At 44.9% G+C, this 25936-nt stretch overlaps 2 protein-coding genes across 2 annotated transcripts in view; both read left to right on the forward strand.

Annotated features, from left to right (window-relative positions):
* si:dkeyp-118a3.2 (protein Ycf2) overlaps positions 1 to 25936 on the forward strand; it is a 53450-nt gene that overhangs the window by 11283 nt on the left and 16231 nt on the right. The window lies entirely within an intron of this gene.
* Positions 1567 to 25936, forward strand: part of tyrp1b (tyrosinase-related protein 1b) — a 47088-nt gene continuing 22718 nt past the window's right edge. Inside the window, exon 1 of the mRNA XM_034203453.1 lies at positions 1567 to 2062. Coding sequence (XP_034059344.1) covers positions 1914 to 2062 — 149 coding nt within the window. The 5' untranslated portion in view covers positions 1567 to 1913. The remainder of the gene's footprint in view (positions 2063 to 25936) is intronic.

Below are 25936 nucleotides of genomic sequence, written 5' to 3' on the forward strand. Positions count from 1 at the left end.
CTGCGCTAACCTTTGCTGGGTCCATCTTAACCTGACCTGGGGAGATGATGAAGCCCAAAAAGGTGACTGTCTCGGCATGAAATTCGTACTTTTCGGCTTTGACAAACAACATATTTTGGAGCAGTTTTTGTAGAACCTGACGGACATGTTGTTTGTGGGTGTCAAGGTCAGGGGAGTAGATCAGGATGTCGTCCAGATAGACAAAAACAAAACGGTTCAGAAACTCCCTCAACACATCATTAATCAAAGCCTGGAAAACTGCAGGAGCGTTTGACAGTCCAAACGGCATGACAAGGTATTCATAATGGCCTGAAGGTGTGTTGAACCCTGTCTTCCATTCATCGCCCTCCCTGATCCTGACCAAATGATAGGCATTACGCAGGTCTAACTTGGTGAAAACCTTGGCATCCTGAATCTGCTCGAAAGCGGACGAGATGAGAGGGAGGGGGTACCGGTTTTTAACAGTAATGTCATTGAGAGGTGAGTAGTCAATACAGGGCCTAAGAGACCCATTCTTTTTGCCAACAAAAAAAAACCCTGCACCTGCTGGGGATGAGGAAGGGCAAATAAGCCCTGTTTTGAGGGAGGCATCAATATAGTCCTTCATGGCCTCTTTCTCAGGTCCTGAAATGGCATATAATCGACCTTTAGGAATGGAAGCCCCAGCAATCAAGTCAATAGCACAGTCATAGGGACGATGAGGAGGAAGAGCCAGAGCCTTGGATTTACTAAAAACTTCACTTAGATCGTGGTAGCAGGAGAGAACTGAAAGTACTTCAGGAAGATCTATTTTTGGGTCTGTTTCCTGCCTAAAACTCCCAGTGTTGCATCTCCTGTCAATCTCCGCTACCTGCTTTAAACAGTGATCAACGCAATTCTTGCCCCACCCCTCCACCCTCCCAGAGTGCCAATTTATGTGAGGGTTATGAAGTTTCAGCCAGGGAAACCCCAAAATGAGGGGATGTTGAGCTGAGTTAAAAAGGTGAAATGACATAGTCTCATGATGGTTATCATTACACCTTACTTCTAAAGGCTCAGTTTGGTGAGTCACTTTGAACAACAGCCGCCCATCAAGAGCACTGGCTTCAAGAGGCTGGGGTAGAGGTTTAGTTTTTATGTTCATTCTGTTTACTAAACCCCAATCCATTAGACTTTCGTCTGCCCCTGAATCAACAAGAGCACCCTGAGTAAAAACGTTGTCTCTGACTTTTACCTGGATGCGGGTCAAAGTGCGAGGAGGAAAGTCAGAGGCAGAGAATCGGCTCACCAACGTCCTCTTTATTGGTGAGCCTCCTCTTTTACCGGGCAAGCCGCTTGTGGATGACCGCGCTGACCGCAGTAGAAACGCCTTCCCTGAATTGACGCTGACGTTCTGCCATAGAAAGCTTGGCGCGGCCCAACTGTATTGGCTCCTCCACGGAGCCAGGGGGCGCTGTTGTCCGGGGCGCGGGTGGTGAGTGGTGACGGGGCCTCCAAGAAGAAGTGGTATACGACGGCGAGCGCCTCCTCTGGAGAGGCGGAACAATCGCAGCCTTGAATTTATCCCTTCTCCTCTCCGCCAAACGATTGTCTATTCTTATTGCCATGGATATGATGGAGTCCAAGTCAGCGGGCAGATCGAGTGGCGCCAGCTGGTCTTGTAGGGGATCCGAGAGACCGCTGACGAATGCGTCGAACAGTGCAGCGGAGTTCCATCCGCTGTTGACTGCAATAGTCCTGAACTCAATAGCATAGTCAGCCACACTACGCTGATTCTGCCGCAGCTTGATCAGAGCCCGAGCTGCTTCTCTGCCCGGAGTGGTTTGATCAAAAATCTTCCTCATGGTGTCTGTCTGGAGATCATGAAGGCCACTTTGGAGTAATCCGTGGGAAATGCAGTCGGTTAGTGTCGATAGTGTAACTCACACTGTACGATGAACGGCCGGCAGCCTTCCGAGTGCCCAGAAAACTTTTCGGGTGGAGCCAGATGCATGGACGAGATGTGCGGCCCAGTCGCCGGGTTGGGCTCGGATCCGGTCGTCGCTGGGAGCGGAGGAGTCGTGGGAGGAGAAGCAGCCTGCAGGTGAGTGAGCACACGCTGGACCTCAGCTGCCAGCAGATTCACCTGGGTTGTCACCGATGATTGTAGTTCCTCGTAGCTGTTGGTTAGGTGTATGGCGGCCATCCGCTCTTCTTGTTGCCCAAGACGTTGGCCCTGAGAGCGGATGGCGTTCTTTAGCTGGTCTGAGTCGGCTGAGTTCATTTTAATGGCCAGTTCGTACTGTCAAGGGGTGAACTCAGAGGCATGAACTCAAATGCACAACTCAGACTCAGACTCGGGTGGTATTCAAAAATAAAGACTTTACTGGAATTAACACAGTAACAAAAACAAGAAACACAAAATCACTCTTCCGAGGAAAAACTAAATGCAAAAATCGTGATCTAGAGAAAACAGGATACGACCATGGAGCAGGCTTGAACGTGGTCATGAATAGGAAACGAACTGGCACTGGACAGGTGGGGACTAACACAATATATACACAAGGTGAGGGGAACAGGTGGAAACAATCAGGGTGGGGAAACCAATAACGAACACAGGAGACACATAGGGGCGGGGAGCATGGAGTTCTGAAACGAGAGGAGGAATACTTTTTACAATAAGACTGAACAAAGGGACATGACAAAACTAATATAAAGAATAGACTTTCATGATAAGTTTCCGAGACATGACACACCCTCTATCCTTAGTCCCTCACATCGTACAAGGAAAAACTTCCAGAGAAAACCCACAGTTTAAGGGGAAAACATGGGAGAAACCTCAGGGAGAGCAACAGAGGAGGGATCCCTCTCCCAGGACAGACAGACGTGCAATAGATGCCGTGTGTAAATCGAAGAGATAATACATTTTACAGCATATAGACCGAATGTTAGGAAATGCATGTGTCTGTAATAAGAAGATTAATCCACGAGGATGTCAGCTATAATCCTGTGGAAGCCATCAGGGAAGCAGCATGACGAGACCCAAGGCAGGACCGCAGAGACAGGTTCAGCCACGACCCGAAGTCCACGACTTAATCCAGAACTCAGGATAGAGGATCCAAGACACAGGACTACAGCAAGAGGATCAGCCTCGACTCCGGATCCCGGCGTAGATATAGATACAAAACAAGAAAAAAGATTTGGCTGGGTTAATCGGAACAAGAGAATACACAGACACAGAGAGAGAGGGAAAAGGTCATTGGATAAAAGTTATTCTTAATAACCCTCTAGAAAGATCTCATGAACTTCCCCACTCAATCTATCAAGACCCGAGTAGTTCTATAGAGAACCGCAGTGACGCATCCTAAAACCCGGAAGTAAGTTAGCATTTTTAGCACTTCCGGTTCCTTCGTCAAAAAGCAATGCATTTTCTCCATTGGGTTTTGGAAAATAGCTCGAAATAAGGTCTGTGGTTGACACACATTTAAGAGATAAATCACGTTTTGTTCTACGACATTAAATACATCAGCAGTGACCCCACTGGTGATTTTTGAGTGGTTTACGTGTCTGAAAAACTATGGTTGTTACAGAGTGGCTGAATAGGACTACAGAAATTGTCGAGGCCGTTGTACGTCATTACGCCGAACACGTAAACACTCCCGCTAAGTTTGTTTTCCCCTGTGTTCTGCTTGAAAGCAAGTACCTGCCTATCTTTAGTATCTGTAGTATCTTTAGTATCTGTATATCTATATCTGACCATTAGAATCTGTATTTTTGAAATTGTCATTTTTAACACCGTAGTTTTACAAATTATAGAACAATTAATTACCAGTGTTTTCCAATTTTACTCAGCAGTTTGTTTCGTTGGCTAACGTTAGATAAAGCTAGCGCTACTAGTTAGCTACGCAATGGTTTGTTGCTTTGCTCCGGGTTGCAGCCACAGGTCTTCGCATGAAACGTGCTCGTTCTATCGTTTCCTGGCCAATGTTTTCCAAAGGAGAGTCTGGATTCGTGCCATGAGGTAAGCTGACGTTACATTTTTGTCCATGTCACGGTGAAATTTAAATGATGGGTAGTGACTGTATCGCCGTTTTAGAGATGGCACTGCTGAAAAGACCGCAACATAAGTAAAGATAATGAATACATCCTATTAAAACCTGTGTGGCTTATATGATAAGTCTAATTAGTACAAGCAGCATAACGTTTCACCATGTAACTAAAGATTGTAGTCAGGGAAATCAGTTTGACATATTGAACTAATAACAAATCACCTCTGCCTGGCAGAGAACTCTCTGCTCCATAGCTTCTCTTGGACGTAAAATCACATGTACATTTTACATTTATATTCAATTTAATATTCCATCCCTCACATACTTTTTTATATATAATAACTTATATTTTGTTTTTCTTGTTATGCTGCTGCAACACAAACATTTCCCAAATTGGGATCAATACAGTAATATCTTATCGTAATTAAGAAATATAACTATTATAATTAGTGTAGCAGCTGACACCTATTTTCAATATGGATTAATCTACCTTTATTTCTTTAGTTCAATTTTGATCTATACAAATGTCAAAATAGTGAAAATGTTCAAGAGACTTATCAAAGTGCAAGGTTATATCTTTAGATGTTTTTGTTTTAGCCTATGTACTGTATGTCTTAATGCTCTTATATGTGACGGTGTGACTTCCATGAAACTAATATTTTATATCTTCCCAACAGACGAGCTGACAGGAAACCTAACAGTCTAACAACCACAACATTGCAAAGGCGAGTAAATGTAAATTAAAAACGATTCACAATTTCTTCTTCTTTCTTGCAGTGAGGTGAAGCTGACCTTGCACTTGGTGCCAGTGAGGATGCTCCTCACGCAGGCTGAATGTTACTCCTTCCTTACTGACACAGAAGCCCTTGATTTGCAATGCTTCACTAATTGTCATTTCCCTGGCTCCATAGGGACACTTTACCTCCAGCACAGCGGAAGACCCTACCAGACCATCTGGAGATGCCTCCAACAATCCTGATTGGGAGAGCCACAAACCTGACTCATGGACCTGCATCTGGGTTGCAGTGGTGAATGCCCTGACGCCCTCACATTCATTCATAGTCCCCCACTGTACAGACAAAACACCATCAAGGGCCTGTTATTGCCCTATGTTACGTTCCCTCTTTGCTAGGGGTAAGAAAGGGAAACGACACGACCAGTTTGTAATTGGTATTGGTTACCGGTGTGTTTATTTATGACGGCAACTGAACAAAACAATGATAAACACACGAACAGCCTGGACCAACAACGGACCAAACAGTTACGGGTTAACAACACAGGACTCCAAAAGAGAGTTGCACAGTAGGCTACAAAAGAATGAACGTACCTCACTTCTAAAGTGGAACAAAACACTAAACAAAAGGAGACTGTGTGGAAACACAGCTGTTGCTGATCAACCGGTGCTAATCACCGGGGTCTAAGCAATATACACAAATGCTGATCTACAGGCGCTAAGCTAACCTGGGTCTAAGCTGTTTCACAATGTCACTAATCTAAATGCGGGTCTACAGGAGCTAAGCAACCTGGATCTACGCAACACACACACACAAACCCTACTCTAAACACAGAATACCACGACACACTGCTAACCAGTGAGATCGCACAGAACCCTACAGAATATACTGCTAAGCAGTCTAACGAGGCACAGAAAATACACTGCTACGCAGTCTAACAGAATCACAGGAGGAAGGCTTTGTCACAAGTAGAGGGTTGAGGCATCTGTCACAAAATACAGGGCCTCCACACGGATGTTCGTGCCCAGCCTTTATCCTCCTCCCCCGGATGACGTGGCAGCAGCGGGCAGGGCTTGAGTGACGTCTGTCCAATCCCCGCGAATGTTGCGAGGTCGGGACGGCCACTGACAGCATCGGAAGGCACAGCTCATTTGCATACACACAACGTTAAAGGCACAAGGTCGCAGCGGCTGTAACACCCTAGCACCCTGGCAATAAGGGAAGCACTCACACGTTTTGACCTCAGGACAGCTCCAAAGTTGCTGGCAGTCAACCTTCCTTTCCTGAACAAATGCCAGTTTGGGTTGGTTCGCTGACCAGTGTAGCCACCTGAATTGCCCTCTGTTGCTCGTCAGACAATGCCATGCTTGCCACAATTGCCTCAGGTCCCTGATGCCCAACAGATTTAATAATTTCAGGAACAGTAAGTGTTTCCAAGCTGTAGTGTTCCTCTTCTGGCTCGGGGGAGAGAAGCCAATAAATTCCTGAGGACCTGCCCCCGAGTCTGTCCCTCAGCCAGTCACAATCTTCGGAGGTGGGCTCTCTTGTCAGCGGGTTGAATTAGTTATTGGTTGGAGGAAATAGCTCCTCCACTGAATGCGTACGTTTAGCTGCCTTTGGCTTCTTCCACTGACGGGGTGTCAGTGCAGCTGAAATTGTGAATGGCAAAGATGGCTAATGCAGCCGCATGACTGCATTTCCATTCTCCACGTGGGCATTCACATTTTGTGAAGAGAATTCCATCTTCTCCTGTAGATACCTGTGGTGGTGGGATTGTTTTATTATTTAAAATATATTTACATTTGTAATGCCTTCCCAATTATCCCTTTAATTGTTTATAGCCTATACTGTATGTTTATTTCATGGATATTTCTGTGTTTTCTGGTGTGTAATATTTGTAATAAAGATTTCATGTGACACATAAAATGGATTTGTTGATGGGAATTAATGTGAATAAATTAACTCTAGGTTAACGGTACTCTTGCTATCACTACTCACCGACACTATAAACCTTGTCCCTCATGCTAGCCCTGACAACACCGGTAAGCACACTTTCATCTAGGCTGCACTGTTGTACGTGTCCTGACTTGTAGTGGTTCTCTCCTCTATCTACACTTCTTGTCATCTTTGTAAAACGATATCAGACTGGTCATTGACAGCCATGACTTCTAGTTAAATTCAGTGTGGCTAAAATGAAAAGCTTTGTTAAAATATGCAAGCACGCGGAAGTCAAAGTCAGCTTTATTGTCAAAAATTCTACATGTGTTATACATCCAGAAATATCGTTTCCCACAGTGTGACATGTATACATAAAACAAAACAAAAAGGGCCTAGATACACGTGGTATACATTAAACAAACAAAAAAAGGGCCTAGATAACCGGGGTATACAGTTTAAAATGTTAATAATATATTTAAAGTGTTCAAAGTGCAGTTTCAGTGCAAGTCAGTTGAAACGATCTTAAGTTGGCGTGACGTTGAAGTCGTGCGACCCTGCTGCTGTACTAGCTTGTAGTTCGTTTATAGCATAACGTTAGCATTTTGCTTCTGGCGACTAGGTTTATCATAAAAAAATTATAAAAGTAGGGTTGACATGTGGAGATTATCCGGCTGAACAAAACGTGATCCCTCTCTTAAATGTGTGTCAACCACAGACCTTATTTCGAGCTATTTTCCAAAATCCTATGGAGAAATTGCATTGCGTTTTTGACGAAGGAACCGGAAGAAGTTTACTTCCGGGTTTTAGGATGCGTCACTGCGGTTCTCTATTAGATATAGGATAAGAAACAGAGATAGGGAGCACAACAACCTATCTCTTCGTCAGATGCACTCCCCCGCTTATCTAAGCGACTCTGTACCCCGTTACCCTCTACAAGGCCATAGACCAACAGAGGGAAAATGGGGGGTGGGTAAGGGTAAGGGTTTTTAAGAATAAACCGCAAGGGAAAAAAGATGAAATATAAGGTACTATATTTTAAGTAATCCTATCTACTATTCCTATATTCGAATAATGTATAAACTATTTTAAAAACACTTTATGAAATCCTATGTTATGTTATAAATATTAAAATAAAGTCATGAACAAGTCTCAAGTCTTGACCTACAAGTATCAAGCAAGTCCCAAGTCACTGTGATGAGAGTCAAGTAAGTCAAGTCAAGTCATTGCTCAGGTCAAGCAAGTCAAGTCATACAAAATTCTGATGAATAAGCCCAGTTTCCGCATTTAAATCAGTTAAAAGACAGTGGTTATGAAAATGGACTCAACCCACACTATGATCTTCATTACATACACAAGGCAAGGCAAGGCAAGGCAAGTTTATTTATATAGCACTTTTCAACACAAGGCAATTCAAAGTGCTTTACAAAAAATGAAAGAGATTAAGAAAATGGCATTTAAAATCAGTCATTAAAAAGAAAAGCTAATAAAATAAACATTAAAAGAAAAAATACATGGATAAAAGTTACAGTGCTGTCAATTAAACATTAAAAGAAAAAAGTACATGGATAAAAGTTACAGTGCAGTCTAAGATATGAATAGTTCAATTAAAAGCAGCGACAAAAAGAAAAGTCTTCAGCCTGGATTTAAAAGTAGTCAGAGTTGTAGCGGACCTGCAGGTTTCTGGGAGTTTGTTCCAGATATTTGGAGCATAATAACTGAACGCTGCTTTACCATGTTTAGTTCTGACTCTGGGGACAGAAAGCTGACCAGTCCCTGAAGACCTGAGAGATCTGGATGGTTCATAATTTAGCAGGAGGTCAGAAATGTATTTTGGGCCTAAACCATTCAGTGCTTTATAAACCAGCAGCAGTATTTTGAAATCTATTCTTTGACACACAGGAAGCCAGTGTAAAGACTTCAGAACTGGAGTGATGTGATCCACTTTCTTAGTGTTAGTGAGGACTCGAGCAGCAGCGTTCTGAATTAGCTGCAGCTTCCTAATAGATTTTTTAGTGAGACCTGTGAAGACACCATTGCAGTAGTCGAGTCTACTGAAGATAAAAGCATGGACAAGTTTTTCCAAATCCTGCTGTGACATTAGTCTTTTAATCCTAGATATATTCTTTAGGTGATAGTAGGCTGATTTAGTAACAGTTTTAATGTGACTGTTGAAACTCAGGTCAGAGTCCATGACTACACCTAGATTTCTGGCTTTATCTGTTGTTTTGAACATTGCACACTGAAGCTCAGCGCTAACTTTTATACGTTCTGCCTTGGCTCCAAAAACCATTACCTCAGTTTTATCTTTGTTTAATTGGAGAAAGTTCTGACACATCCAGTCATTGATTTGTTCAATGCACTTACTCAGTGTTTGAATTGGAGCATAGTCTCCTGGTGAAATTGTTACGTAAATTTGTGTGTCATCTGCATAGCTATGGTAACTTATTTTGTTGTTCTTCATTATCTGAGCCAGTGGTAGCATGTAGATGTTAAAGAGAAGAGGCCCCAAGATGGAGCCTTGAGGAACCCCACATGTCATATTTGTCAACTCAGATGTGTATTTACCTATAGAAACAAAGTTGTTTCTGTCCTTTAAGTAGGATTCAAACCAATTCAGAACTGTTTCCGAAAGTCCCACCCAGTTTTCCAGTCGGTCGAGTAATATGCTGTGGTCAACAGTGTCAAACGCAGCACTGAGATCTAATAATACTAACACTGAAGTTCTGCCACTGTCTGTGTTTAAGTGGATGTCATTAAAGACCTTTACAAGAGCAGTCTCAGTGCTGTGGTTTGGACGAAAGCCTGACTGGAACACATCAAAACAGTTATTTAAACGCAAGAAATTACTCAACTGTTGAAAAACAACTTTTTCAATGATTTTACCTAGAAATGGCAGGTTTGATATGGGCCTGTAATTGTTCATTACTGAAGCATCTAGATTATTCTTTTTTAAGAGCGGTTTAATGACTGCAGTTTTCAGGGCCTGTGGAAAAATACCTGAGTGAAGAGATTTGTTTACTATATGAAGTAGATCTGAGGCCATGCAAGGCAAAACATCTTTGAAAAATCCTGTTGGAATAATATCAAGGCAGCAAGAGGAGGATTTCAGAAGTTGAATAATGTCCTCTAGGTTTTTATCATTAATCTGATGGAATTGTGTCATGATGTCTGAATTGATGTTAAGTGGAGATAGGGACAACACATTTGCTGTTCCTGATGCAGAGGCACTGACTGCTTGTCTGATTTTCTGAATTTTGTCAGTGAAAAAGGAGGCAAAATCATTGCATGCCCTGGTGGATAGAAATTCAGAGGCTACTGACACTGGGGGGTTAGTTAGTCTGTCGACGGTAGCAAACAAGGCACGTGCGTTGTTTTTGTTTTTGGTAATGATGTCAGAGAAGAACGATTGTCGTGCGTTTTTCAATTCCAAATTATAAAGGCCAAGTCTCTCTTTATAGATTTCAAAGTGAACCTGGAGATTTGTTTTTTCGCCACCTGCGTTCAGCTTTTCGACATTCTCTTTTTTCTGTTTTCACGGTCATGGCCTTTCTCCATGGAGATATTTTCTTGCCAGACACTTCCTTTACCTTAGTTGGAGCAATGGCATCTATAACATTTTTAATTTTTGAATTAAAATGATCTACTAGCTCATTTACTGAGATGTTGGCAGGGGCAAGTGTGGAAGAGAAATTCTGAGTAAACATTTCCCTAGTATTTTCAGTTAAACATCGCTTTGTGGTTACCTCTTTTTGAACATTTTTGTGAACAGAAATAGAGCTCTCAAAGAAAACACAGGAATGGTCAGAGAGTGCAACATCAGTCACCACAACCTTAGAGATATTCAGACCCTTTGAGATAATTAAGTCCAGAGTGTGCCCCTTATTGTGCGTGGGCTCCGTCACATGCTGAGTCAGTCCATAGCTATCAAGAACACAAAACAGTTCTTTAGCCCCTCTGTCCTGGGGGTTGTCAACATGGATGTTAAAATCACCAACAATGACTAGACGGTCAAAGTCAATACACACTATAGACAGCAGTTCAGTAAAGTCATCAAAAAAGCTTGCACAGTATTTGGGTGGTCTATAGATATTTAGGAACAGAGCTCGAGAGGAGCATTTCAGCCGAAGGGCCACATATTCAAAATAATCAAAGTTTCCATACGATGTCTTCCTGCATTGAAGGGAATCATTGAACAGAATAGCAACTCCACCCCCTTTCTTATGCATTCTTTCCTGACTCATAAAACTAAAGTTGGGAGGGGTTGATTCGATAAGAACAGCTGCACTGTTATTTTGTTCAATCCAAGTTTCTGTTAAAAACATAAAATCGAGATTGTGCTCAGTGATTAAATCATTGATTAAAAATGTTTTTCCTGCCAAAGACCTGACATTTAATAAAGCTAGTTTAAGTTTGTTAAACACACTATCAGTCATGTTTTTTGTAACAAGCTGTGGCTGACATGGAATCACTGCTAAATTAGATACACTCACACAAACGTTTGAGCGCTTCCTGTTTCTATGATTCACCGCTCTTAATCTATTACCTATCAACACAGATATCGGCAAAGCTACTGGCAGGCAGGGCCCCGACATGTCCTGGAAAGAGTTAAGAGTGCCATACGCCCTTGAGCCTGGACCCATCACATATCAGTAAGAGTTTGTTATGTTTTGTACACACACATCCTTATCAGGCTTCGGAGACTGCAGATGCCCCCTCGAAGGGAGGGGAGGTGGTCGACGTAGGCACGGTGATGGAGACGGGCTAGATGGTGCGGGGGTAGAGGACATGCTGCCAGGGGGGGGAGGTGGTTGACGTAGGCGCGGTGATGAGGACGGGGGAGATGGTGCGCGTCTCCGCGGTGATTTTGGTGGGCGTCGTTGAGGAGCGGGGGTAAAGGACATGGTGCCAGCCCTGCGTATCGCCTTCGTTTGGTCTTTGAACTCCAGGAAGGAATCGGTGCCAACCCTCTGTATCTCCTTTGTGTGTTCATCGATCTCCAGGAGGGTGGGCGAGGGTGAAAGGGTGAACGGAGTATCCTCAAAGGCGTTGACAGGGGGGGGGGGGCAGTGGAGACTCCTCCATGTGTCTCATATGTCTCCCATAATCAGAACATTCCTCAGGCGGGTGCAGTGATAATTCTTCAGGGTTTTCTGCGTGATGTGTTGTGTCTTTCTCGTGTTTTGATTCCTCTTGCCGCTTGTCCTTGGCAGAGGGAACAGATTGATGACGCAGGCAGTTGAATATGTTAGAGATAAACAATTTCACTCCTGACTTGTTCAGGCAAACTCCATTTGCCTTGAAAAGATGTCTGCGATCCCAGAAAAAGTTAAAATTGTCAATAAAATGAACAGAATGGTCAGTACAGACAGTTTAAAGCCAGGTGTTCAGTGCAAACAATCTGCTGAATCTCTCCACTCCTCTTCTGACTGGCGGTAGAGGGCCACTGATGAACACCTCTGCATTTAGAGAGCTGGCAGTTTCCAACAAACATTTAAAGTCTTCTTTCAGCACTTCTGACTGTTGTTTCACAACATCATTTGTTCCAATGTGCAGTACCACATTCTTCACAATCTGATGTTCAGCCCCAATATGCAGGATCTTCTCAGCCAAGTCAGAGACCACATCCTTGGGAAAACAGAGTACTTTGGTGTTGTTCTTATTACACAGACCTTTTACATCTCTTACAGCAGAGTCACCCACAATCAGAGTTTCAGGCCCAGTCGTTAGCTTTCCCTCTAGCCTTTTACTTTTAGAGTAGCTATTGGTCCTTACCCTGCTGCGTGAAGAGGACAGGTTATCCAGGTCATCAGATCTCTGGTTCTCGGTCAGCGGAGCGTATCTGTTCTGGATTGGCACACTTGGTGGTTTAGGAGGATTGTTTGTAATTCTCCCTTTAGCAGCTGTCCACTGCTGTTTCCTAGTATGAATAGGGGTTGAAGAGGCGCTCTTCCTGGGTGATAACAATGCAGGCCAGCCGGTCGCATCACAGATTTCGGAGCTCTGGGCTCTGCCTGTTATCCGTCCTCCCAAATCCCATGGAAGTGATTTACTCTTAGGCTTTGCACCCAAAGAGTTCCAGGGAGGACTACCACTTGTAGATTTATTACCCGGTACACAGCCCTCCTGTTCCTTGGAATCCTTGTAGCTGCTAACTAGCTGTGAGTTAGCATACCCTTCTCCATTACTTTGCAACACTGGTAAAGTCGTGTCATTCCCACGACATAGTCCATTCACTTCCACGTTAACTTCCAACCGTTTTCATTTTCCAACACAGCCATCTTCTGTATAAGTTTCTGGAAGTCATCTGTAGAGAACGGAGGCATTTTGCTACCAACTAGCTTAAGCTAAATAGCAGTAGCCTACCAGGCTTTAGCTGTTGCTAGGCCACGCTATTGTAAGACTGACGTCGTCGTAAAAATGTTGAAATATGGCTGAAACCCTCCGTCTATTTACGAAGATGAACTGTCCCAGTGATAAGTTAATGTCCAGGAGCCGCTGCTCGAAGTTTTCACAGAATAAGAATAGGAAAATCAGCATAAAAAGTAAGCAGAGGCAAGAGCAAGCAGAAAAGCGTCTGCACTGTAAGAAAGATAAGGACAACACCGTTAATCATTTGAAATCTAATTTAGACCGATGACAATCATATTCGATCAATATTAACCCTAGCACTGCAGACTATGAAGGTAGATATGGTGCAAAATGCGAGAGCGTGTAAAACCTGATGTGAGCACTTGCAGCAACAAAATCTGAGCTTGTGTGCATACATTTACACTTGTATAAAATATCCACGTATCTGTGAACCAAATTTGAAGTCACAGAAGAAAAAAAAAAGTTTTGTAGCTTGTAGAAAAAAAATGAACTTAGTGATGAAATGTTCAATTGCAGAAAAATACATATTTTTAAAATATATTTTCCATTACAACTGCAACTTGGTTATTACAACCTCTCAAATCAGTCATTACAACTTGACGAATCTGCTCTGTGGCAGTATAAATCGACGAATCTGCGGTCTTGACTTTTGCTACACTTCTTGTGATAAATGTGTCGCAAAAGTAATTTTCACCTGTAGATGTGGGGGGAGGGAGGGGGGTTGGAGTGAAGGGGCGGAGCTATCAGAACGACGAGGCTCGGGTCAGTCACACAGTCACAGCCACAGTCAGGTCGAAGCGGATGACTGTGGGGTACACTACAGGCGTCAACAAATGCTTTCAACGCTTCGCCCATTCATTTGAATGGGGTGACGTAGGATATTTTCAAACTTCGCCGAACTGCATTGTGGGTAGCATGGCAAGGCGTTGCAAGCATCGCGAGCGTCTATCGGCGTCAAAAGTTGAACAATGTTAAACTTTTGAGGCTCGATGCTTGCTCGAAGCTGGCGTCAGCCAATCAAATCCCGTTTTTGCAATTCCCGCCAGTACAAGCGCTAGCCAATCAAACCGCGTGCAAGCTGGGAGAGCCAGACCGCAGTTCATTTCCTCATATTCCAAATGAGAAATTACGGTAGCAAATCACCCGGTTCTTTCTGACCAGAACTATTTACCGGGATACAAACCGGAGGAACCAGGCATGGAGGGAGGTGGCAGAGACAGTGGGTGAAACTGGTAGGTTTTCGCCTGTTTGGGGATTTTATATCCAGTTTACTTCGTTTTAACATTGCTATTGCTTTGTATGTCGGGGGCGGGAGATTCATGTGATTGGTTGTTGGTCGCGTTGCTCGCAAAAAATCGCCAAGCTTCAGACACGCCCAGCTTCAAGATTTTTTGATGCCTGTAGTGCATGGCGTAAAACACACGTGATGACGTCACCAACGAATCGACGACTGAATTAGTTGGCAACTAATTTGGTAATCGATTAAGTCGATTAGTTGTTGCACCCCTACTTTAGTCCATTATTCTTACTGAAAATGTTAGATTACACATTCACATCTGACTGAAGATTGGCCCCATTTATTTGTGATGTTGCAAACTCTGCGGTACAAGGCACAGGTGTTGTGAAGCTCATAAAGCGAGGCAAATAGAAATAATCAGCTGATGGAGTGTAGATGTGGAAATAGATGCATCCCATCAGCTGACTGTTTTTCGCCACACTTTATAAGCCTGACTATAACCACCCCTTCTCTGAGGTGCAGGCAGCGTCACAAACAAATGATGGTCCTGATAGACTACAAAAATATTCGGTGTGCAGATCTTTGTTTTCACAATAAAAGTAGTTTCTTAGTGAATGTCCTGTACTGGTCTTACAATCTCATAACATCAGCTTTTAATTTTCCTCTTGGATGTTCTTCTTGACCCTCAGAGAAAGAGGAGATGCTGAGTCGTGTCTTTCAGGCAAGTCCTTTCCTAACAAAAATGACAGGAAACATAAAACATATTATTGCAGAACAAGTGTGTTATTTATGAAAGAGGTGTGTTTGTGTGTTTAGGGGCTGTAGATATCATTATTTTTTAATTGTAATCAGATTATGAATGAACAGTATGAAATTCATCAACATTGAAATATATTTTATTATCAAAATAATATTTAACTGTTACAAAACGTAGTGCAACTGTAGAAGCTTGCTCTGTTGTCTCACTGAAAGAATAACTTTTACCACGTTTTTGCCTTCAATACATTACATTAGAAAGCTGACAAAGTCATATTGCTTGTTAACATCTAAATGTAACCTTTTGCATGGAAAAAACCCTCAACTTCACTGATGTGTAGGTGATCTAGTATTTAGTATTGTTTAATAGAATGTATATCAGTGTATTAAAGTCAATACTTCATTTATTTAAACCAATATCTTTCTTGATTCTTTGTACAGTAAGAAAAGAGTCTTTGTACCTGTGCTGAAGTTCACTGCTGTGAGGAGTCCAGTTCTGTCTCTCACTCTCTGGTCCAGCCTGTCTGCATCACCTGGACACTTTAAACAAACAGATATATGTAAAGTACCATGTGTACAAACAATATAACTGATTCTCTTCTATTGAACATGTTGGATTGTGTATTGTCCGAGTCAGGGGCCTTTTTATTTTTACTGTAACTTTGGAAGTTGTGTTACCAATGCTTACTGTTTATTTGATATCAATTTGGTAATACAATTAATAAAAACAACAAGGTTTGGGTTTGTTCTTCAGATATGACTGTCGTTAACGTGTAAGCTCAATAATGAACTCCAGCTCAACCAACCATATTGTAATATCTAAGTAATCATCTTGAAATATGACATTAATAATTGTAATATACACACATCTTATTGTGAGGCTGATTTCACATACACTACTTCGACGTTAGCTAAATAGAAAATAGCATGGATAATTTACAAAGGCTTTAAAAACACAGCAGGAGCCCAAGACAATTATAAAACTTGTCATTATTTCAGTACAGTTCAATTGGTTTTATTTTCATAAACGGTTATCAACCGTTAGTGCCAAAGCAGTAGGCTATAATATATTAATTACTGCTGTAGACTACAACCACTACTTGTTTAGCTAGCATAAACTCAACAAAGCTAGTGTGGCATACAGAGCCATCAGTGGGTTGATATACCTACATTATTAGTAATTACATGGTTAACATGATTTGCATTTAGTATAGCTCATGTTCAGTGTGGTGAGAATTGTCTGTGTGTTTTCTGATAAGGAATGGTTGGTTTATTGTTTGAAAAATGTAGTGTCTAACTCCGACCAGCAGAGGGCGCGTTCGCTACACTGTGTCGGGGACAAAGAGAAGTTGTTTGTAGATGTATGTGCATTAATAAACAAGGCAAGTCAGGCTGTGTCTCAACGCCGTGTATTCACACTGAGCAGGCAATCATACAACGGAGGTATCTTACGTGAGGCATATATATATATAACACAGGCACAATACGTCCACAGGGTGGAGCTGCAACCTAGCCTAAACCACCCTGTAACATCTCCCTTCCTTTTGTTAAGTAACAACACAGGATCAATACTGCCATTAAACTATTGACCTTCAATCAGAACATTAATCAAATGATTTCAACAACAAATAGTGCACATAGCAGAGACACTTCAATAATAGCCGGATCCGAACACATCAGCAATAAACTCAGAACAATCAATCACATTTGTTTTACAATCTCTCCACTTCCTTTTTTTTTACATCTTTATCGTCCATGTGTGTTTGAGTGCGCACAGTCCAAGTGTGTGTGTGTGTGTGTGTGTGTGTGTGTGTGTGTGTGTGTGTGTGTCCTAGAGGTCAAGTCTGTCAGGAGGTCTAATCAGCCGTCCGCTCCGGGAGTAAGCCCGGCCCTGTAACTCAAGGCATGGTGTATCCCCAGTCTGCGGGGAAGACCGCGACAACCCCGGGGGTGATGGCCTTGGAGACTCCTTGGGGACGCCGACGACCTCTCTGGCGCTCCCCCCACTCGCAGGCTGCTCCGGGGCCGATTCTGGGAGAACTGATGGCTGGAGAAGGGCCGCCTCTGCTGGTCGAAGATCAACCCTGTTGCGCCGATACGTGGTCCCCTCCACACCGACCAGATAGGACCGGAGTCCCAACTGCTGAAGGCACACACCTCTCCTCCATCGGCCCGTCCTGTCTCCTGGGAGTGGCTTCATCCGTATGGGCTGGCCGACGTTCAGCTCCGGCAGATCCTTGGCAGATCTGTCATATGTCAGCTTTGCTGCTTGACGTTTCATTTTCAGCTTGTCAGGAACACCCATGACGACCTGAGGCACCAGTAGCTGGTCGGCCACAGGGAGAAGGGTTCTCAGTCTCCGCGACATAAGCCGCTGTGCTGGGCTGCAATGCATACCCTCAGTGGGCGTATTTCTCCAATGCAATATGGCCCTCCAGGGGTCCTCTTTGGCACGGTCTGCCCTTCTGCACAGGCTCTTTACAATTTTCACTGCTGACTCTGCTTTGCCGTTAGCCTTTGGGTGCCTCGGTGAGGACATGACATGCTCAAAACCCCACTCTCTCGCAAACGCCCGGAACTCTCCACCGGCAAACTGGCCTCCACCATCAGAAATGGCCCTGTCTGGGACACCGTAGCATGCAAACTGTGCCTTGCATCTACGGATCGTGGTGTCTGCTGATAGGTCAGGGAGCAGGTCGATCTCCCAAAAGTCAGAATAATGGTCCACCACGAGCAAGAAGTTCTGTGCTGCGTAGCTGTACAGATCCATGCTTACTAGCTGCCAGGGACGTGTGGGGAGCGGGTGTGACATCATAGTCTCTTTCTGTTGTTCATGTGCATACTCATTGCACACAGAGCACTTTTGCACATAATCCTTGACTTCCCCTTGCATACCGGGCCAGTAAAGTGTATCACGGGCCTGCCTGTAGCACGCCTCGCCCCCCACGTGGTTGTAGTGGATCCGTCTCAGCATTTCCGGGCGCATAGCTTTTGGAATGATGACCCGCTGACTCCTGAAGAGCACGCCATCCTGTGCACTTATCTCATTTCTGATGGCCCAGTAGTCCCTGACGGCTACAGGGGTCTCCTCTTTGTGTCCTGGCCATCCCTCCAGCACGACAGACTTAAGTGTTTGAAGACACACATCCTCCTCAGTGTGTGTCCGAATCTGTGCCAGGCGTTGGCTGCTGACATTTAAATAGTCTGCCTGCTGAATGGCCGCCGTGTCACCCTGCTCCTGCTGCATGCTGCAGACCATTTCACATTGGTACAGTGTGTCTGTTCTCTGTGGCGGGGTGGTGGCTCTGCTGAGCGTGTCACTTATGTACATCTCAGGGCCTGGCTTGTATACCACCGCAAGGCAGTAGTTCTGAAGTGTGAGGAGCATGCTCTGAAGGCGCTTTGACGCACTGAGGAGGGGCTTGGTGAAGATGGACACCAGCGGGCGGTGGTCGGTCTCTGCAGTCACATCACCCCTCCCATATAGGTAGTAGTGGAAGCGTTGGCAGGCGAATACGATGCTCAGGCACTCCTTTTCAATCTGTGCGTAATTTTGCTCTGTTTGGGTCAATGCCCGGGAGGCGAATGCGACAGGCTGTCCCCCTTGAAGCAAGCAGCAACCCAGACCCGCCTGACTGGAGTCGCTCTGTACGGTGACTGGCTTGCGGACGTCATAGTACCTTAGGACTGGCACCGCCGTAACCAGTGCCTTGATTTCCTTCATGGCGGCATCATGTTTGGGCAGCCAGTTCCACATCACATCCTTGTCCAGCAGTCTCCTCAGCGGCTCACATACCGCTGACAAGCGTGGCATGAATCTGGACAGATAGTTCACAAATCCGACACACCGCTGGACCCCTTTTGCGTCTGTGGGGTTTGGCATGTCCAGAACCGCCCTGACTTTTTCAGGGTCAGCCTTGAGGCCCTCCGCGGACAGTATGTGGCCGTGGAAGCGGACCTCCTTCACTCGGAACTGCAGCTTTTTCAGGCCCAGTCTCAGCTTTACTTCCCTGCATCTGTCCATCAGAGCGATGAGGTTTGTGTCATGGTCGCGATTGGCCTCATCCTCTGTGTCCCCACAGCCGACTATAAGGATATTATCGGCTATGGGCTCAATCCCTGTCAAGCCAGCCAGCAGCTCATGCTGCTTCCTTTGATACAGCTCCGGGGCAACTGACACACCGAAAGGGAGTTTCAGCCAGCGTTTCCTACCCCACGGTGTCCAGAATGTTGTCATCAGGCTGCTTTCTTCATCCAAGCGGCACTGCAGGAATGCATCACGTGCATCCACCAGGGTGAATATACGTGCCTTCGGCAGCTTATACAACACGTCATCTAAAGTGGGCATAAGGTAGTGGGACCGTTTCAGAGCACGGTTGAGAGGCTTCGGGTCAATGCATAGTCTCAATTTGTCTGGCTTTTTCACTATGACTAGATTGCTAATCCAGTCCGTGGGTTGAGTGACTGTGGTCAAGTGTCCCTCCTCTTCATATCGATCAAGCTGAGCCTTAACAGCTGCCTTGAGGGCCACTGGAACGTTCCTGGGAGCACACTGCACCGGTGCCACAGTGCTGTCCAGCTCAAAGTGAATAACACCGGGCAGAGACTCAACAGGGCTGGTGAACACGTCGTGGTAGGTGCTGACCAGACACTCCTTGGTCATGTCTCCCTTCCTGCAGTGCTCCACCTTATTCAGCTCCTCAGGAATGGTGAAGCGTATCAGACCAAGTCTCTCACATGTCTCACCCGAAAGCAAGGGCCTCTGGCCAGTATGCACAATCTCAAAGTCCAGTCTGTGCGTCTTACCCCTAATGACGCATTGTGTGCTGTACACACCTAATGAGCTCATCCACTCACTGTTGTATAGTTTTAATCTGGTGAGACTCTTCAGAAGAGGTGTTCTAGGCGCCAGTCTCGTCTTGTCCTTGATGCTCATCACATTGCAAGTGGCTCCAGAGTCGAGCTGGCACCACTGAACCCCACTTTGCAGTGGCAGGTTGACAAACCACTTTTTACCTCGAGTGTTCACAGCCCCCACGCTCTCCGCTGTGTACACGTCTCTCTCATCGCTGTCCTCCAGTTCCCCTGGCAACGGGTCATCCACAGCATTCAACTGGCGTGCCTGCTGGCCTCTTTTCATGCATACTTTTGCAAAATGGTTAGCAGTGCCACACGAGCGGCACGATTTACCAAAAGCAGGGCACAGGTCCCGCCCACGCTTGTGCCGTGTGCCACAGTACTTGCATTCGCCAGCGTCTCTCATGCTCTGTGGTTGTGCAGATGTGTTGGTGGACTCGGATGGCCTGCTGGCAGACCTCCGTCCATATCGCTGTCCTTGTGTGGCATTAATGCTGTCCCCAGGTCCAGAGCTGCCCAGTGACATGGTTTTTAACTTGCTGTCCATGACCTCGGCTGCACAGCACATTTTAATGGCCTCGTCCAATTTAAGGTCCTTTTCCCTTAGTAAGCGACGTCTAGCACCCTCGTCAGTTATCCCGAGAACAAGCCTGTCCCTTATGAGTTCATCTTTTATAGCTCCATATTTACAAGAGGCAGCCTTTTCCCTCAGCCTGGTAGCAAACGCATCCAAGAGCTCTCCATCCTCTTGTTTAAGGTTGCCAAAAACGTACCTCTCAAAGATTACGTTCTTTGCGGGTGTGAAGTATTTCTCCAGTGCCACCAGTATAGCACCCGCATCTTTTTGTTGGTCGGGGGTGAGTCCCAGGTTGTGTTTGTCAACATGTCGGCAGTCGTTCCCCATTAGCCTCCTGAGCGCAGCTGCTTGTACCGGCTTTACTTTCTCGCTGAGCCCGGTCGCAAGCAGATAATCCTCAAATTCTGCTCGAAAGCTCACCCAGTTGCCGTGGATGTCCCCCGCCATCTTCATAGGCTCCGGAGGTGGGATGCTGGATGCCATTGTTCCAACGTGACGCTAATGCTAACAGGCTAACTGAAACTGCTAAACCTCACCAAAACAAATAAACGCACTCTGTCTCAGCGACGGACAGTAGCATGCAATCCACGGCTGGGTCCTATTTGAGCTTCTGACACAATGTTTGTAGATGTATGTGCATTAATAAACAGGGCAAGTCAGGCAGTGTCTCAACGCCGTGTATTCACACTGAGCAGGCAATCATACAACGGAGGTATCTTACGTGAGGCAGATATATATATAACACAGGCACAATACGTCCATAGGGTGGAGCTGCAACCTAGCCTAAACCACCCTGTAACAGAAGTATCGCATGAATATGTTCAGAGAACGTAAACACACACTTGAGTGAAGTCACGTGTGTGTGGCGAACTGTGATAATAAGATACATATTTTTGCTCTTTGCAGGTAAGAACGGAGAGTTGGAATTGTGTAATTGATGAGTGAATATGTTATGTGTCAGTTTATGATCCCGGTTGGACTTTATGTAGTAGTGTTTATGAATGTTATTTGTTCAGCAAACGTAACGTATTGAAAATGGCTAGCCAGTAGTTAGCACTGGTGGCCTAGTTAGCTTGAGCGAGCGTGAGGCGGGAGAGTAGAACTATTACCTCATTCACACCAACGCAACTCCGGTTCAAGCTCCGTGCTAGAGCTTTTCAGATTCAGAACCAGTTATTCGGTTTAGCTCTGGCTCTTTTCACACCGCCCAGAGTCCGACTGGTAATGAATCGTTGCGTCATGACGTAACCGTTTGCGTGCCTGCTTCATAAAGCCAAACCGCGCGGATGAAATCAGTTGCATTCATTTCTTATGGCTCGATCTGCAGCTTTTCCGGAGTCATATCTGTGGTTTAGTTATATTCTTATAAAAATGTGTACTCATGTCAATAAAGTTTTTTTAAAACATAACTGCTTCCGAGGTCGGTCTTATTTCTTAAGGTGGACTGAACCATGAGTGTGGAGTAACGTTGTATCTTTCATTTAAATGAACTGTAACCTTCACCCAGGTATGTAACAGCTGTTCTCAAATGAACACGTGAAGTAAAGTTTAATATTTATAGTTTTATAGATTTATAATGAGAGGTGATCAACGTGAATGCTCAGGTTCCACCTTAACACGCAGACACGTTGCTTCAACATGAGCAGAAACCTTTATATATACAGTCTATGGCAGAAACTCTGAAACTCTTGTTAAGTTTCTCCATCGTTGTGTACAAACCATGGTACAAACTGGATAAAACGCGGGCTTTTTGTTGTTGTTCAGGAGTTGATCTGTCTCTGCCCCTGCCCCCGCCTCGACGTAAGCGTGACGTAGGCTATGTGGTGCTTTTGCTCTGGCCGGACAATTTTTTGGTGCTTGAAACGAACCGGATTCCGGAGCTAATGCCTCTTTCACACCAGCGCTTTTTCAGCTCCGTTTCGGAGCTGGAGCCTGAAAAGCGCCGGTTTTTCCTGGTCACACCGCAGCGGCGCCGGCTCTTAGCTCCGGAATCCGGTTCACTTCCAGCTCCAAAAAATTGTCGTTCTAGAGGCATGAGCTTCGGAGCTAAGAGGTGGCGTCGCTTACGTCTCTCTTACGTCGAGGCGTGCAGGAAACTAAACCCACCTCCCCTGAACATGGGTCGACTGTCATGCCTGCCTACAAGCAGTAGTGCTTATAAACACACTTTATAAAGTCAGGCAACACTAACCAGGCTTCGTGTGATTCTGTTTATTTGTACCTTACTTTGACCATCCGTTCACTGTTATTGATCATTGTGGAGAGAGGCAGACGTTTTGTTTTGTATTGTAGCAGCTATCGGATGGAATTAATACATGGGCTGCACAGGTTGTCGTGTCCGACTATCACAAGTAGAATCATAATAAAAATACGCTGGTAAAATGTGCCTGTAGAAAACGGGTTATGCCACAATAGGATAGCAATAGCAAGTAGTCAGTTTAGCTTCGGTTGCTATGCTAACATCACCCATTTTATACCAGAGAAACTTTCATAACAGCGTTGTGATGCCAAACAGCGTCAATTCAGACTGACACACATTCAGGGGAACTGGGGATATGTATTAGCTGCTTGTGTGAGTTGGACAGTGAATACTTTACAGCGGCCGTTGCAGTGTGAGCTAACCGGGAGCTAACAGGAGAATAAACTCCCGTGGAAGAGCAGCCAACACTGCAGCGGTCGGTAAATGCCGCAGACACACATTAATAAACAATGAACCACGGCACTCTGGAGAAAAGCATAACGGCCCGTCTACACTACAGGCGTCGAAAAAGCTTGAAGCTGGGCGTGTCTGAGGTTTGGCGATTTTTTGCGAGCAACGCGACCAACAACCAATCACATGAATCTCCCGCCCCCGACATACAAAGCAATAGCAATGTTAAAACGAAGTAAACTGGATATAAAATCCCCAAACAGGCGAAAACCTACCAGTTTCACCCACTGTCTCTGCCACCTCCCTCCATGCCTCGCTCCTCCGGTTTGTATCCCGGTAGATGAACAGAGACTGATCATACAGCACCGGGTGATTCACTACCGCTATAATGAATTTTCCCTCCATTTTTTTGAATATGAGGAAATGACCTGCGTAGTCTCCCAGCATACACACGGTTTGATTGGCTAGCTTGTACTGGCAGATTTGCATAAACGGGATTTGATTGGCTGACGCCAGCTTCGAGCAAGCATCGAGCCTCAAAAGTTGAACATTGTTCAACTTTTGACGCCGATAGACGCTCGCGATGCTTGCAACGCCTTGCCATGCTACCCACAATGCAGTTCGGCGAAGTTTGAAAATATCCTACGTCACCCCATTCAAATGAATGGGCGAAGCGTTGAAAGCATTTTTTGACGCCTGTAGTGTAGACGGGCCGTCAGGTTGGAGAAGTCGTTATTTAATTTAATCTGGCTTCGTGTGATTAAAAGCAACACGATCATCGACCCGACGCAGTTGTTGTTGTTGTTGTGAGCGCCGTAACGCCGTTGGGGAGCAAATCAGCGATGTAAACGGTGACGTCATGACGCAGCAGCGGCAGCACCCAGTCGGGCTCTGGGCAGTGTGAACAGAGCGGGAGCAGAAAAGGGAAACCGGAGCTGAACCAGAAAAGCTCCCGCTCGGAGCTAGAAAGGGAAAAGCGCTGGTGTGAAAGCCGGATAAGAGGCTGCTCCGCTGCGGTGTGAAGAGGAAAACCCGGTGCTTTTCAAGCTCCAGCTCCGAACCGGCCCTGAAACACCGTTGGTGTGAATGAGGTATGTGAGCCGGTCTAAAGAGCCCGGACTGGTCGTGTATAGTTAATAGATAAATAAACAAGTTAAAAGGGATACATAATTGATTTGGTTAATGTCACAATATTAGGTAGACATGATTATTGTTTGGATGTTGATGCAGATGTTCATTATGTTTCTGTGTTAGGATAGTGAATACGTTCAGAGAACTTAAACACACACTTGAGTGAAGTCACGTGTGTGTGTGGCGAACTGTGATAATAAGATACATATTGTTGCTCTTTGCAGAACAAAATAAAAGACTTTCAAATTAAATGTGTAGTGGGGGGCTACTTCACTCTGTACCACGCTACACTAGCATTAGCTGGCTAACTGACGTTATTTTGCCGCTAAACTGCACGATGTAAAACGGTGGTCTTCAAAGCGGATTTAATCCTCAATCACAATAATCATATTCAAAGTAATACTGGGCAAGTAATGGGCAACATTTACCGTTGATTAACGCGCCATGTCAGCGGACTGGTAGCGACACAAGCGGCAAACTGGGGTACAGCCGGGATGCCAATACGGAAGTGCCACACACTGCAGTTCATACATGGGCCCCTAGGGACTGGCTGCAGAAAGGAGCAATTTCCATAGACCCCATGTTAAAATGCCCAACTTTACAGCAGAAAAAAACATGTTTCTACCCATGGATGCAATAAATATTATTATCGATATAGTTAGATTCCACCTTCATGATTATGAATCTGTGAGTGAATTGTTTTCTAACACGACCCTTTTATTTATATTAGGTCTTAAAGTTTTTGCATACATTAGGGCGTGGTCACTTTGATGGACACGTACATGCCTCACTGTCAGCTAACAGCAACTTGTCCACTCTGCTAGGCTACAACCATAGAGGCTACAACGTTAGTTAGTCATAGTATTGTACTTGACCCTTTAGCTTTAGCCGTGTTCGTGGTGATTGTGCCTTTTAGGGAATATTGTTACAAATACCAGACAATTAAAATGTCGTGCTGTGCGCTTGAATGTACTAACAGAACTTCCAAGAAGTCTAAAATGATAATATTATACATGTTAACCCCGTTCGCAGGTGTTTGTGTGCTTGGTAGCTTAGCTTGTTACTTATTAGCCAGCTAAGGACGTAACCCTTTATGCATACATATTAGGGATGCACGATAATTATCGGCCCGATAATTGTCGGTCCGATATTAGGAATTATGACGTCATCCCGATAAACCCGATACCAGTATTAATAGCCCCGATAATATACAATATATTTTTTGGGTAAAAAAAAAGAAAAAAATACTGCAGTGTGGGTGGATTGGGATGAAGTGCGCTTGTTTTTCACTCGGCTCCTTCCGTTTTGCCAGTACTGTGGTATTAGTGGTTTAGGAAGAGGGGAGTTCTTCACAAATCCAGCGCTCCCTAACTCATGCCTGGCTGTGACGTAAATGGTGTGCGGCCGTGAAGCCAGGACAGTAAACAAACATGTCGTCGGTGGTATGGGCGTTGGAGCTATGTGCAACTCAAGGCATATGCTCGAACCGGAGCTGCCTGGACGCTGTAATCATGTTGCGCACTATCCGTGCTGAGTGTGCTGACTTTTCGTACAATGTCCCACTGTCTGGCTTCCTGCATAAAGTCAAGTGCTCGGCGCAGTTGTGGCGAAATGTCGCTCCTCTGTTTTCATTTAAACAGCTCCTTATCCGTTAGCGCAGCTAGCTAGCACCAGATGCTA

This window comes from Gymnodraco acuticeps, unplaced genomic scaffold, assembly GCF_902827175.1.
Source record: "Gymnodraco acuticeps unplaced genomic scaffold, fGymAcu1.1, whole genome shotgun sequence".
Taxonomy (NCBI): Eukaryota; Metazoa; Chordata; class Actinopteri; order Perciformes; family Bathydraconidae; genus Gymnodraco; species Gymnodraco acuticeps.